General features: G+C 40.1%; 1 protein-coding gene across 2 annotated transcripts in view; it reads right to left on the bottom strand.

The window, feature by feature from the left end:
* The window catches only part of ANKRD12 (ankyrin repeat domain 12), a 107,747-nt gene that overhangs the window by 34,767 nt on the left and 59,537 nt on the right, over window positions 1-13,443 (bottom strand). For both annotated transcript variants that reach the window (XM_084621816.1, XM_084621817.1), the window contains 4 exons: window positions 12,047-12,193; window positions 8,788-8,988; window positions 4,740-4,882; window positions 1,970-2,117 (listed from right to left, as the gene is read on the bottom strand). In XM_084621816.1, coding sequence (XP_084477942.1) covers window positions 1,970-2,117; window positions 4,740-4,882; window positions 8,788-8,988; window positions 12,047-12,193 — 639 coding nt within the window. The remainder of the gene's footprint in view (window positions 1-1,969; window positions 2,118-4,739; window positions 4,883-8,787; window positions 8,989-12,046; window positions 12,194-13,443) is intronic.

Here is a 13,443-nt window from a genome sequence, read left to right as displayed (position 1 = left end):
TCCTTCTGTCCAAGTGGCCTGTAAGTGAACATCTACACTGGAATAAAAGACCTGTGGCACAGCCGCAGCTATCTTGGGTCAGCTGACTTGCAGGGTCCCAAGATTGGGCTCCAGCCCAAGCCTGAACGTCTACATACTGATTTTACAGCCCTGCAGCCTGAGCCCTGTGAGTCCAAGTCAGCTGACTCAGGCCAAGCGCGGGTATTTAACTGCTATGTAGACGTACTCTGAATGGCTTCCTTAACCAGGGAAGCAGAGGATAAAATGGGTCTCCCAGGATGACCAGAGCAATCTCCATGCCATTGGCGTCCACGGTGATCCGGGGGCAAACTCTCTTTTATTCATTAAGGTAAACAAAACTGAGTTCTGAAAGATCCTAGCATCATGGACCTTCCCAGCATTTATGTTTGTAAACCTTTCATGGTGGTCAACCATGTTCTGGGAAGACCCTGGAGAAATACCCTTTTCTGTTGATCAACTCTGAGCCTTCATGTGGAGTGCAAATAGGCACATGGGTCCCATCAGTTGCTCCAATACAGTCTGGGAACCCCATGCATGCAATCCATCAATTTTCTGACCATTATCAAACTTTATAGCCCAGTGCAACAGTACCTTATGCATGGCATCATATCCTTGCATGACCATGGCCCCAACAGTCAATCTCCCTGTACCAAATTGATTTGCTATGGACTAGTAACATGCAGGTGTGGCCAGCTTCCCAATTGCAATGACAACCCACTCCTCAGTGGGTATGGGGCACCATACACTGGCACGCTACTGCTGCAGCAGTTTCAGGGCTACTTCAGCACAGATCTAAAAAAAGGTTGCCTTTGCTATCCTCAAATTCTCGTGCAACTAGTGGTAATTCCAAGTCTTCAGAACAATCCTCTCCCACCAATCCTTAGGCTAGAACAGTGTTGCACTGTGTGAAGCTAATCTAGGAACCAGTAGGAACGAGTAGCAGTTGCTCGGTGTCATCTTCTTCTTCCTCCCATCTCTACTGATGACGCTGCTGCTGGAGAAGCTGCTACTGTGGTAACATCATCTGTTTGGTGGTGCTGAAGGTGAAGTCCAAATTGAAGCCACCCAGCTTCAAGAGCTCAAATAAGCCCAAGCAGCCTCTGTGTATTCACGGTTGCCAACATAGCGGTGCAAAAGATTGTTGGGTCCATGCTGGCTAACAGCAATTCAGAAATGGCATTACCCACCCAGAAAGCGATGAAGCATGAGGCAGATCAGAATCATGGGATTTTTTAAATTCCACTGGCTTCTGCTATGCACCCCACAATGCACAGCAAGAAAAATTCCAGAATGCACACTGCTTACCAGCAAAGCAAAGGCCCATGAGATACCCTCCCAGAATGCCATACGCTTAGTATCCAAGAAGCCCTCGCAAATGATGCAAATTGAAGGAGGGCATAGCCATCCTGCATGTACGCGATTAGCATGGCTTATGTACCGTGCATCAAAAAGCATGTGTCAACTCAACTAAACCCCCTGAGTAAACCAGGCTTTTTTTTTTTTTTTTTTAAAAGGGATATGAAACAAACGGTCCCATTGTTATGTAACTGAAATAAAAAGTTTTCCTCCTTCCTAAGACTTGCATTTTAAAGCTTTTTTTAGCCAACTGAAAAGATCAGGGAAAAAAACAAACCAGAATTATATACTCCCTTTACGGTATATAACTGTATATCTAGATTCTTATATATCACACCAATAATGGTTTTACTTGAATACACTAATCAGCATGTAAAAACAGGGTCTTAAAATGCAAAGCGTTAGACAACCTTAACTACAGGTGTTGCTACAAACTCTTCCTCTAAAAAACTGTGCTAGCACTCATTACTAAAAGACGGTCAAAACATGCAAGCTGAGGTGAACAAATCTATATTCTTTTTTCAAAAAAATATAAGAGGTTATTTATAATGCATTTTTCTAGTACTGTGTAATTAAGGTCTAACTCTCTAACCTGAGCAACTGTCTTCATCATCAGAAATAGGCACCTCCTTTTTCAGTAGCAGTTCCAGTTCTTCTGTTTCTGCTACATCAACTGGTCTCTCCCCATGTTTGTTGGCCTGAAATGGATTTCCACCATGTCGAAGCAGGAGCTTCACAATCTGCAATGTGAGAACTTGGTTTTTACATTTTGTAAGAGCTAAGAAGTGACCTGCAAAATACATACAAACATTAATTGTGCATTCTTCCTCATTTTTGACTTCTTGAGTAATAATCTCCAATTTGACATGGGCTATGTATACTGTAATGACATAACAGAGTGCTCCAACCTTTTACCTACGGAGGTCCAGATGGCACAACTGGACTTCTGGGTTGCATCCTACCTGCTGAAGTGGGATGGAGCCCATCAGATGCAGGAGAAAATATGCACCCCCTCCCCACACAATTAAAATGTTTACAGTTGTTTGGACCTAGCAACAGCAGGGGGAGCAAAGGAAGGAGCCGCTCTTCCCTCTTGTCCCCTCTGCTCCAGTCCTGCTCGCACTCACCCAGCTGCAACTGCTCAGGTATCCATTACTCTTCTCGACCCATCCGCACAGCACTCTGCTCTGAGGAGGGGGAAGTGGCACTTCAAGAAGTGTAGTGACAAGAAGCCTCAGGTGGTTTTTGGGTTTTAGGAAGAAAATGGCTGTGAGCCACTGCTACAAGATGATGAAAAACTGCAGGACCACAACTTTTTATTAAGAAAGGATTTACTTGTTTTCCAATTGAAAAGAAGTTCTAACAACAATATTTTTTTTAACTAACTGAATCAGACAAGGCAGCATGGTGAGTTATTTTTACCAAGCATGCATTCCCATGCCATGACCTATTCCTCTTCTTCATTACTGATGGCTGTCCCATACCTTCATGCCAGAATTCTCCTCTCCTTCCAACATTAACCAGCGTTCTCCTTCTCTTCAGACCCTTTCAATATCCTGCACTATTTGGCAGCCAGATCTGAGTGGTTGACACTTCTTCCTGGAACGATTTAGCTCTCCCTGAGTGCTTGAGGGAGACAGCAGAGGAGCTGACAACTGAGAGTGCAGGTAACTGAGGTAACAACCCAGCACACGGCAGCAGCTGTGGCCTGTAGTACAGGCAATGGCAGTAGGCAATATCAATACAAGCCTTTCAGTGGTGCTTGAGGCTCAAGAACTTTGTAGCGGTAACTGGTACGAGAGAAGTGTTTGGCTAGCATATTTTTTTAAATGCACAAGACTTGAAATTTAACTTGTGATTAACAAAAATGAACAGGCCAGACAAAATCAGTGGGGGCCAGATGTGGGCCATCTGAACCACATGGACAAAAAAAACATAAATTACACTATATAATATAATTAGTAAATTGTAAATGTATGTATTCTATAACTGGGTTTAGAGGTACAACTAGATAAAAGAAACATTTGTCCTTTTGTAATTCAGTAGCTGTAAAATGAATTTTTGGTAACTTATTATACCAACTGGACAGCTACTCAGCTCTCTCAAGTAGATGAACTAATAGGAAGATTTAAAAATTTTGTTGCCATCATTCATTAGGAGAATAATCTCTTTCCCATTCCCAAATACTTTTTGTAACAAAACAGAAAGCACTGAACAAACAAGAGGAAACTACAAAATCCTGTCTAAAATTATCTTCCTTGCCTGATGATCTAATCATATTACCAACCCTCTATGAATCCCTCCAGTGGCTCCCCATGTCCACAAATTAAAACTTCTTGTCCTTACCTTACAGGCCTAGATAATTCTGCCCTGGCTCATGCATCTCTGAACTTGTTTCTTATCACATGATCCCCTTAATTCCTTTAATGATAGAAACTTTCATGCCCCTTTTGTACACTTCTTCCACAACTATCTTGGTGACTTTGTCCATCCAGGTCCTCCTACATGCCTAGAATTCTCAATTTTCTGTTTTCCAAGCCACTATCCTTTTCTTCATTCAGCTCCATTCTGAAGGCCCTTTTCTGCCATGATACCCACAAGAAGGAAGTCAATAATTATAATATAGCAAAAAAACTTGTCATTTCCGATTCTAGATTTCCCAAATTACCCTGTCTTGTTAAGAATGTAATCCATTTGATGTACAGATGATCTATGTTTTTATTTCTTGTACAGTGATTAAAGCACATAGCTTTATTAATAATCCTTATTTTAAGTGCTAACAAATAAACAAAAGATCAACAACTGGAGCATCTAGTTTGCAGAAATCCTGCACAGAGATAAAAAACACAAATCCAGAAATGGAGAAAATAGAGCTAAACCTACAGAAATAATTTCAATTTCCTTAAGAATTCAATACTTGCTGTCAAGTCTTGAAGAGTATTAGGAGATCCATTTATTTATGGACTTATGTATGGAGCTAGGTAAGTGTATGAAATACTTTAAAAATACTCTCTATAAAGTATCAATTTAAAATATTTACTAGAAGCTACAGTGTAGTTTAGAAGTGTTCTGTTGAAAAACACACACTGTAGAAAAAGCTTTAGAAAATGTTTTGTTTTTTAACCTGCTTCCATTCAATAGCTTTTAGAGTCTTTCTACATTTTTTTGAAGCAGAGAGTAGGGCAAAAGATCTGTCAAGTAGAGTACTGACAAGGGCAAAAAGCAAGACAAAAGATGTTAAGATATCACAAAGAGCAGAATCAGGATTATATGGTCATTTGGTAGAGACGACAATGCTTTTTTCACTAGATTCAACATTTGCACATACAGATATTTACTTTTTTTTTCTAAAGCATACTTACATCTCTATGCCCACTGCTAGCAGAATCATGAAGTGGAGTATCATCATCCAGTCCTTGTGTGTTCACATCTGCTCCTGCCGCTATCAGAACCTTAGCAACATCATAATAACCAACATTACAAGCTTCATGAAGCGGAGTCCAACCTGTAATCATAGAGGTCAGAATATTTAATTTTTGATCTTATAATATTAATGTATTGTTTTTAACCAAACAAACCACTTGCAAACATCAGCATAAAACATAATTGTTATGTGGGTCACTTCAAAGTTGTGTATATTATATGTGTGTGTGTGTGTGTGTGTGTACACAACATATATATCCTAAGCCAATTCCTGTGCTATACTGGACTTTATATACATAATGTGGCACTATTGTAACACCTTCCATCTCAGGATCAAATGTGTTTTATAAATCTTAAGCCTCACATTAGCACACTAGAGTAGGTAAGCATCCTATATTTATTATGATTAAACTGAGCACAGAGCTCACAATGCAAGTCTGTGGCAAAACTGAGAATCTGACCAGAAAACACCACCCTAATTATACACTTCATTCTTTCTTGGTAAATAAATATTTTAGACACATTATTTGATTTATATGCAAATGACTGAATCAGCCTCCATTTGGAATTACAACAAACCTCCACCTTAAGAAATTTGCTTATGCTAATTGCCAATCTCTGTTCTTCTAGAGTAATGGAACATACAACAGTAATGACTGACAGTTTCACATTGTTGAGTACAGGTGTGAATAGCACCTACCCCTTATCAATCTAGATAAGCTACTGACAAATAAACCAACCAATTTATTTCCTGGTATTTCTTAGTTATTTATTAAAGCCACTAGCATTAATTCTCATCCTCAGGGACTTCAAGTTCCATCTTAAAAACTCATCTGCCACCAAGGCTGCACATTTTCTCTACCTCACTCCTTAAATCGACCTGCAGCCCTAGTTAAACTCTCCCATTCACCAAAGGGCCATTTACTTGACTTGGTCTTCACCAAGCAGTGCTCACTCTCCCTCTCTCTGTTGCCAAGTTACCTCCCCTCCAACCATCAGCTGGCCTCTTTTCAGCATCATCCAAGAGCCTCCCCTCTCGCCCCATACTTGGCCTTTCTGTGACTTCCAGTCCATCAGTATTGAAGACTTCTCATCTGTTCTCAGCCTTTTCCTCCCTTGATATGGCTGTTGATTCTTTCCATGCACCAATCTCCCATCACAAAGTCTGTCCTATCAACCCCCCATCCCTAGCTTCCCACCTCTCCCCCCCATCGAATATCTGTCTCTGGCAAAAATCCCAGGATGAGGCTGATTTTGTAGACTACAAATTAATTCTCTTCCCTTTCAGTTCTGCTATTTGCCTAACTAACACACACTACTTCTCTAATGTAAATGAATCTCATGCCTGCAGCCACCTTTTTGCCTGCTTTGACTCTCTCCTTTCCTATTTGTTCCACTTTTCTTCCCATGCAGAATATTATAGATTTCTTCCAACAGAAAACTGGCAAGATATAGGACCTTCCCCTTCTCCTCCTACAACTCTCTTTTCCTCCTTCCCTGTCAAAGACACAGACATTTGTCACCTGCTTTGCTCCTAATACCCTCACTTGCCCCAGTGACCCCATTCTGTCTCCTGAAACTTACGCCCACTCTCACCTTCCCACTTTCTCTTCTCCTTAACTTCTCATTCTCCTCTGGATCTGTCCCCTTATAATACAAGCATGCTTTAATCACCCCCATCTTAAAAAAAAAAACATCCTTTACCAACTCCATTTGCCTCTCCAACCACTGCTCCATTTCCCTTCTCCCTTTCATCTCTAAGATCACTGCATCCATTTTTACAATTGCTGTCTACAGTTCCACTCTTCAGATTCAAACCTAGACCCTGTCCAATCTGGTTTCCACCCTCCCTTTAAACTGCACTCCCTTTAAACTGCTCTCAATAAAATGTCTAATAACCTCATCTTATCCAATGGACAAAACCAGTGCTCCATCCTCAGTCTCCTTGACCTTTTAGCTGCTTGTGACACTGTTGCCCATGCTCATCTCAAAATCTTAGCCTGCCTTGGCTTCTGTGAGTCTGTCCTGCCCTGGTTCTCCTCATATCCCTTTAATCATTGCTTCATCAGCATATCCACCAGAGGATCCTCCTCAATGCCCAACCAACTTTCTGAGAGGGTTCCACAGGACTCTGTCCTTGGCCCCTTATCAGTGGGTAAACCTCACTGACAAACTCAAATTCAGCTACCATCACTATGCTGATGACTCTCACATCTCCCTTTCTCCTCCAGACCCCTCTCTTGGGCAAATTAAATTTTCACCTTGTTGGCCTGACATCAATTTGTCGTCTATTTGTCAGCTCAATATCAACACGGCTAAAACATAACTCCATCTTCCTCCACCCTAAAGTTCACCTCACTACCTCATTTCCCAATCATTGTGGACAACACCACCATCCTGCTAGTCACTCTGGCCTGTAATCCAGGTGTCATCCTTGACTCAGAGTGCTATATAGGTTCTCACATCTAGGCAAAAATCTAAATCATGCAGATTTTCTTCAAAACATCTCTAACATACAACTTTTCATGTCCATCCACACAACTAAAGCTATTTCCCAGGCATCCCTTGATTTTGATTACTGCAACATCCTTTCTCTGGCACCAAGAGATAAAATCTTGTCCAATTTATATCCACCAGAATACTGCTACAAGATCATTTTCCTAGCCCATTGCTTTGACCATGTCACACCTCTCTCTCTTTGCATCCCCACACTGGCTCCTCCCTCTCTATTGCAACAAACACATGCGGCTTGACTTCACTTTCAAGGCCCATTCTGGCCTATCCTCACCCTGCCTATCATCTCTCACTCACTATCGAGATGCCAACTCCTGTTTCTGATCAGCCAATGATACCAGCTTCCATCATCCACTTGTTACATTTTCAAATAAGCATCTTTGTGCTTTCTCCCACATTGCCCCTTATGCTTGAAGAAGATTTCCATAAACATCTGGAAAACTAACACATTGTCCTCCTTAAAACTCTCCTTTTCCACTATGTCTACAAAACCATGAAAAGCACTAGGCTGTTGGTGTGCTAAGACCATTTGATGATCATGCTGACCAAAAACTACCTGTTTCTTTGTAATCCCCAACAACTAGGCTGCAGGTGTGATAAGACCATTGCCTGTCATGCTGACCATCGTTTCCTTGTATTCCCATCTGCCTATATCCATCTATTGTCTCTTGTCTTATACTCGTACAAGCACAGAACCAAAAGATGATCCCTGCTCCTTGTCTAATGCCTGGCACAATGGGGTCCTAGTCCATGACTAGGGCTCCTAGGTCTACCGAAATTCAAAATTAATAGTAGCTGTAATTAGCAATAAAGACAAAGCTGATGAAATGTTACCTACTGTTCTGCCCCACTAATAATGCCATCCGCCTCCTATAAGTATCATTGTGGTGTCTTCCACTTTGCCGCTTGTACACAAAACAGCCTCACTGAACTGATCTGCAAAGATACTACTCTCTCCTCCTTCAAATACCTTTCCAACCATGATGTCGACAAAAAAACTGGCCAATGTTTAATGACACAAGTGACTCCGAAGCAGGTAAGAAAAGTCTCTTTTTAGTGTAATCACAAAAACTTTGTCTAAAAACCAACAAGTGAGAGAAAGACAGTATAAATAAATACAAATGGTATAAGTTGCTGGTCTCTTACCACCCATCATATATTGGTCATTATCTTCAATTAGAACTTCTTCAAATATAGACCCCTAGTTTAAGACAGTACATAGCATAACAAGGTCCTGATCAAAATTGGGGCCTCTGTATGCTCGTATTAATAATAATAAAATATATACACAAACCAACTACCCCAGCTACCTTCACAACCACTATAACACAAGTTGAGAGACTTCTGGTAATTTTTTTTTTAAAGTTACAGTATTAATTCACATCAGATTTAAATTGGAAGTAAGTCTGATCTCTAGTAACAAATTCGGGACTAACGCTGACTTTGAATGAAATGAAGGCGTATCAACCTTACCTGCAAAATCTTTTACATTCACATTTGCGCCTAGACTGATTAACTCTTTAACTTGTTTAACATCCCCTCGGATGGCTGCCATATGTAAAGGCGTTTCCCCTCGTTCATTTCTCTTATTAACTTTGTCTTTTTGTCTTGATGAGGAGCTTGATGTTTTCTTTTGCGTTGGTGTTGTCTGTAAAGGATGATGCAGGTTGGAATCTACAAAATAAGTTTTAAAATAGTCAATAATACATTTTGTAGCCAGATAAAGTAAAATAAAGTAAAGCAAAAATTCTCACTATCTTCAAATTTCAGTGTCCACAATTGGTCATGTCCTTTAAGAGATTCCATAGTTTATGGAAATATCCTGTAATCCCTTCAGGAACACAATATTCCCTTGTTATGTAGCAAAGGTAAAGGAGGCGTACAAAGGCCTCCTATTTGCTACAGTCTCTCACTTCCTTGCAAATAGATTCCATGAAACCATAGGACTGGATGAATTCCATATCGGAGTTTAGTAATATTGTTCAAAAAACTTCAGCATGGCCTCTTTTTAGAGCAACCTAAGGCTCCATTTCCCACAAGAGGTGATTTTGCTAAGTTGTTACCAATTGATGACTATTCAGTGGCCTACCTGTAACAAGTTAGCAATTTGTTTTGGACCTACTGGGCTAAGGGCCAGATTTTCAAAGGTATTTAGGTATCTAATGGTGCAGGTTCCTGGTGGGACTTTCAAAAGTGCCTAATCTTCTTGGGCACTTTTGAAAATCCCACTAGGCACCTAAATACTTTCAAAAATCTGGCCCTAAGTCTACTTCACCAAAATCTTCTCATTGTCTCTAAGCAGAGAGGTGAAGAATTGAATGTATATGGACACTGAACTATCCTCTCAGCAACAAAGATGGGAACCCAGAGTAAGGCAGTGTGACCAGCTTGTATAACTGCTGCCCAAAATATACATATTTTGTGGATAGAGCGGTTTTCAGGTTATAGGAATGTCAATTCAGCATCTTCCCGGAGTAAAAATCCTTTATAATTAAAAAAAGAAAAACAGAAAAATGTACCCATTTGAAACAGATGGTTCTAGAATAATCAGAAGGTACTACTCAAGTAGAAAATATAAGTCATGAGATTGTAATTAAAGATTGTCAGCAATACTCAGAGAAAACATTCTGTGGAGACAATTTTGGTAAAGGTCTGACAGAAAACACAAGATGGGTGAGGCAATATCTTTTATTGGACCAACTTCTGTTGGTGAGAGACACCAGCCACACAGAGCTCTTCTTCAGGTCTGGAAAAGATACTCCCAGCATCACAGTAAAATGCAAGGTGGAACAGATTGTTTAGGATAAGTAGTTAGCACATACTGTAAGGGATCATTCAAGATAGAGCGTCCTGTTAACATGTCTGCACTCATAGGACAAAAAGAGGGGGTTAGTGGGTTTCAAATTGTTGTAATAAGCCATAAATCCAGCATCTCTGTTCAGTCCATGATTTTTAGTGTCTAGCAGAGTAGGCAGATTTCCACGGGAAACCTGCCCGACTTCGTGCCAGCTGTAGGCCTTGCAGGAACAATGTAAGAAGTAGGAAGGAAGAGAAGTAAGGAAACAGAGGTTAACTCTGTATGAAGCATAAACTTATAAGTGGCCTTGTAAATAACATGTAGTTAGTAGATAAATGAATTGCAAGAAGAGTATGATAAGCTTCCAGATGCAGCTTTGCTTACTACCATACTCTGTAGTTTGTGAACAGGTCATGATGTGTACATGGATTGGTTACAATAATTAGTAGCCCAATCATAAAGTGTGTGATATAGGTAGTAAGTTGGTTAATACATTGTCAGTGTGTATGTAAGCTGATTCATGTTTATGTAAACTGAAAGTGTGGTATAATCTGTCACCATCCCCTATACTTGAGCCAGATCAATTCAAGGGTAGTTTGATTGTATGCCAATAAAGAAACCTGTGACAAGTCCAGCGTTGAACTAACTTCTTGAATTCCAGAGAACTGGATAAAGTGTACTTTGAGTATGAGATGAAGCGTTCTGGATAAGCAGAGTGGAAAAGGCACCAGCTTCCCCATCCAACTCTTTGGCAGCTTGGCTTCTGGGGAGCCCAGGCTTCCAGGTTCCTGGGTTTTCAGGAGCCTGTCTGCTGGGCAGCTGAGAGCCTAGAAGCCTGGAAGCCTTGGCTCTCAAGCTCTGAGGCTCCTCTGCAACTCACTTAGTAGGCTGATAGGGAGCTGGAAAGCTTTGGAAGGACCTGCTCCCAAGCTCATGGCTTCTTGACAGCCCAGGCTCTCAGGGTCTGTGGCTCCCAGGTAGCCAGCCAGCCTGCCCTTGAGCTGAGGACCTCAGGGCTTCTGGAGTCCACAGATTCAGGGAAGCCAGCTAGAAAGTCTGCTCCTGCACCGGGTTCTCCAGGATCCCCTTTCATGGAGAATTTTGAAATTTTTTATTTCTTTTCCAAATCAGAATGAAACCAAATTTTGAAATATTAAAATCCTACACAAAATAGAAATATCTTTTTCTCCTCACAGCTCTGGTTATAACCACAACAGAACAACTTGGTTTATCAACTGCCACCAAATTCTGAAAGTTAATTTAGTCATTTACCTGCAGACTATCTTTGTTAAAGTATTAACTTCATAAACAAACACTTATGTTAAAATGGAAGTTAACATCACAACAGTTTAACAAAAATATATTACAGCTCCTATGATGGATGATTTTTATAGTTTATTCCTGTAAACAGCATTCGACACTAAGAAGCTGATCCAGCCCACAGGTAAAAATCCTGACTCTATTTAAGTCAATGGGAATTTTGTCACTGATTTCAAGGGGGCCATAATTTCACCTCATATGAAGACTCCCATGGACTTCAGTGACAGTTGAATTGCACCCTAAACTAGTAAGAATATATTATTAAGTGCCAATCCTCTCCCCCACCCCCCAAAAATCCAATGAAAATGTAATATGACAGTTGAGAGATGGAATACTCAAAAATGGGAAATTCATAATTACAGTTGCCACAGCAACCCTTGTATATTATAACTAAAGATAGTCAGGAATTTTCCATCAAAGTATTTGACAGAAAATGCAGTTTTCTACAAAGATGATATTTTCCAAGGGAAGAATTTTGCACTGCAAATTCAGAAGAGTTCTTGATTAAGTCAAAGATTGCTTTAAAAAACACAAGAAAAAAAAACTGACAGGTGGAGGGGGTTTATAGGAAGGAGAGAGAGAGAGAAACAGTAACTCAGTGGTAGCTGGTATCACCTGGACTGTTGTCTCTAGCTGTCATCTGCATAAGAAGGGCCATCTGTTTGCGCTCTGAAAGTGGATAACCAAAAAGAATGCTAACTGGTGTCGACTTCTTACTTCCAGCTTCCTTTTTCATTTTCTTCTTCTCTGGGCCTTCTTTCTCTGGAAATATTAGCACACTAATAAGATTCTGAAAAATAGCCAACTATAGTATAGAATCTCACACAGACAGAAATAGCCATTTTCAATTATTTATGTGAGCTGGAGGTTGGAGAAAAAAATACACTATGTCATGCTGCCCCACTTTGTATATTTGTGTTACTCTTTCTTCAGTCAGAAGGGCGTGAACTCCTAGTTTTGTCATAGCTCTCAGCTGACTGGAACAATATGCTCATGAATAAAGCACTTAAAGATTTTAAAAGTATATCATACAAATAACGAAACTATAAAGTCAATAACTTGTTTTCAGACTGATGTGTAGTCACAATTTTGAGTTTTCACAGAATCAAGAGATGGAAAATTCCTTAAGGTCCTCTAGTGTACCCCAATCCCAGTGCAAGAGGGTTCCCAACTATATCTTCTAGAGCTTTGTAGAATCCAGTTTGAAAACATCAGAAATAATGGGGAATTCACGTCATTAACCTCAGACACGAGGTTAGTCTAGACGCGTTAAATCTACCACCGAGAACTCTCCCATTGACTCCTGTACTCCACCGCCACAAGAGGAGCAGGTGGAGTCGATGGGGGAGCGGCAGCAGTCGACTCACCACGGTGGAGACACCACAGTAAGTCGACCTAAGTACGTCGACTTCAGCTACGTTATTCATATAGCTGAAGTAGCGTAACTTAGATCAATCCCCACAGTGTAGACAAAGTCTAAGTAAAATTGGCTCTCACACTCATTCCTGTGGCAGACACCTCCCTAACTGAATAAGTTACATTTTATCAGCACTTCAATTAATTATCATTTCAATTCAATTAATGCTCATAGCCAAGTCAGCTTGAATTAGTCCTTTAATATATCTTGGGATACTAGCAAAAGAAAACTCAAATATTTTAAAGTATGGAAATGCATTTACATTACTCTTACAACCACAGCTCTGTCCCTCTAGTGACACTAGCCTCCCATCTTCCCTTCCCTTCATGATCAGATCCTGAAAACTATTATTCACATTATTAAGGGTTTGCAGGCACAGAACCCATGTATTATAAGCAAAGTGGATAAAAATCTATGATTAAAATAATATCTTTTAAAATTTAAATTCAAAACATTTTTCTGTTAGAAAATAAATCTATTTAAAATTAAGTTAGAAATTATGACCATACATTAAGGTCAAAACTAACCATAATTCATTAACATAATTTAAAACTGAACTTAAAAATATCCAAGTAGTAAGTGTTTACTGCTGAAG

Source organism: Lepidochelys olivacea (assembly GCF_965140295.1).
Source record: "Lepidochelys olivacea isolate rLepOli2 genome assembly, chromosome: 2".
Taxonomy (NCBI): domain Eukaryota; kingdom Metazoa; phylum Chordata; order Testudines; family Cheloniidae; genus Lepidochelys; species Lepidochelys olivacea.
The sequence above is the reverse complement of the archived record's forward strand: the minus strand, read 5'-3'. Positions and strand labels throughout refer to the sequence as shown.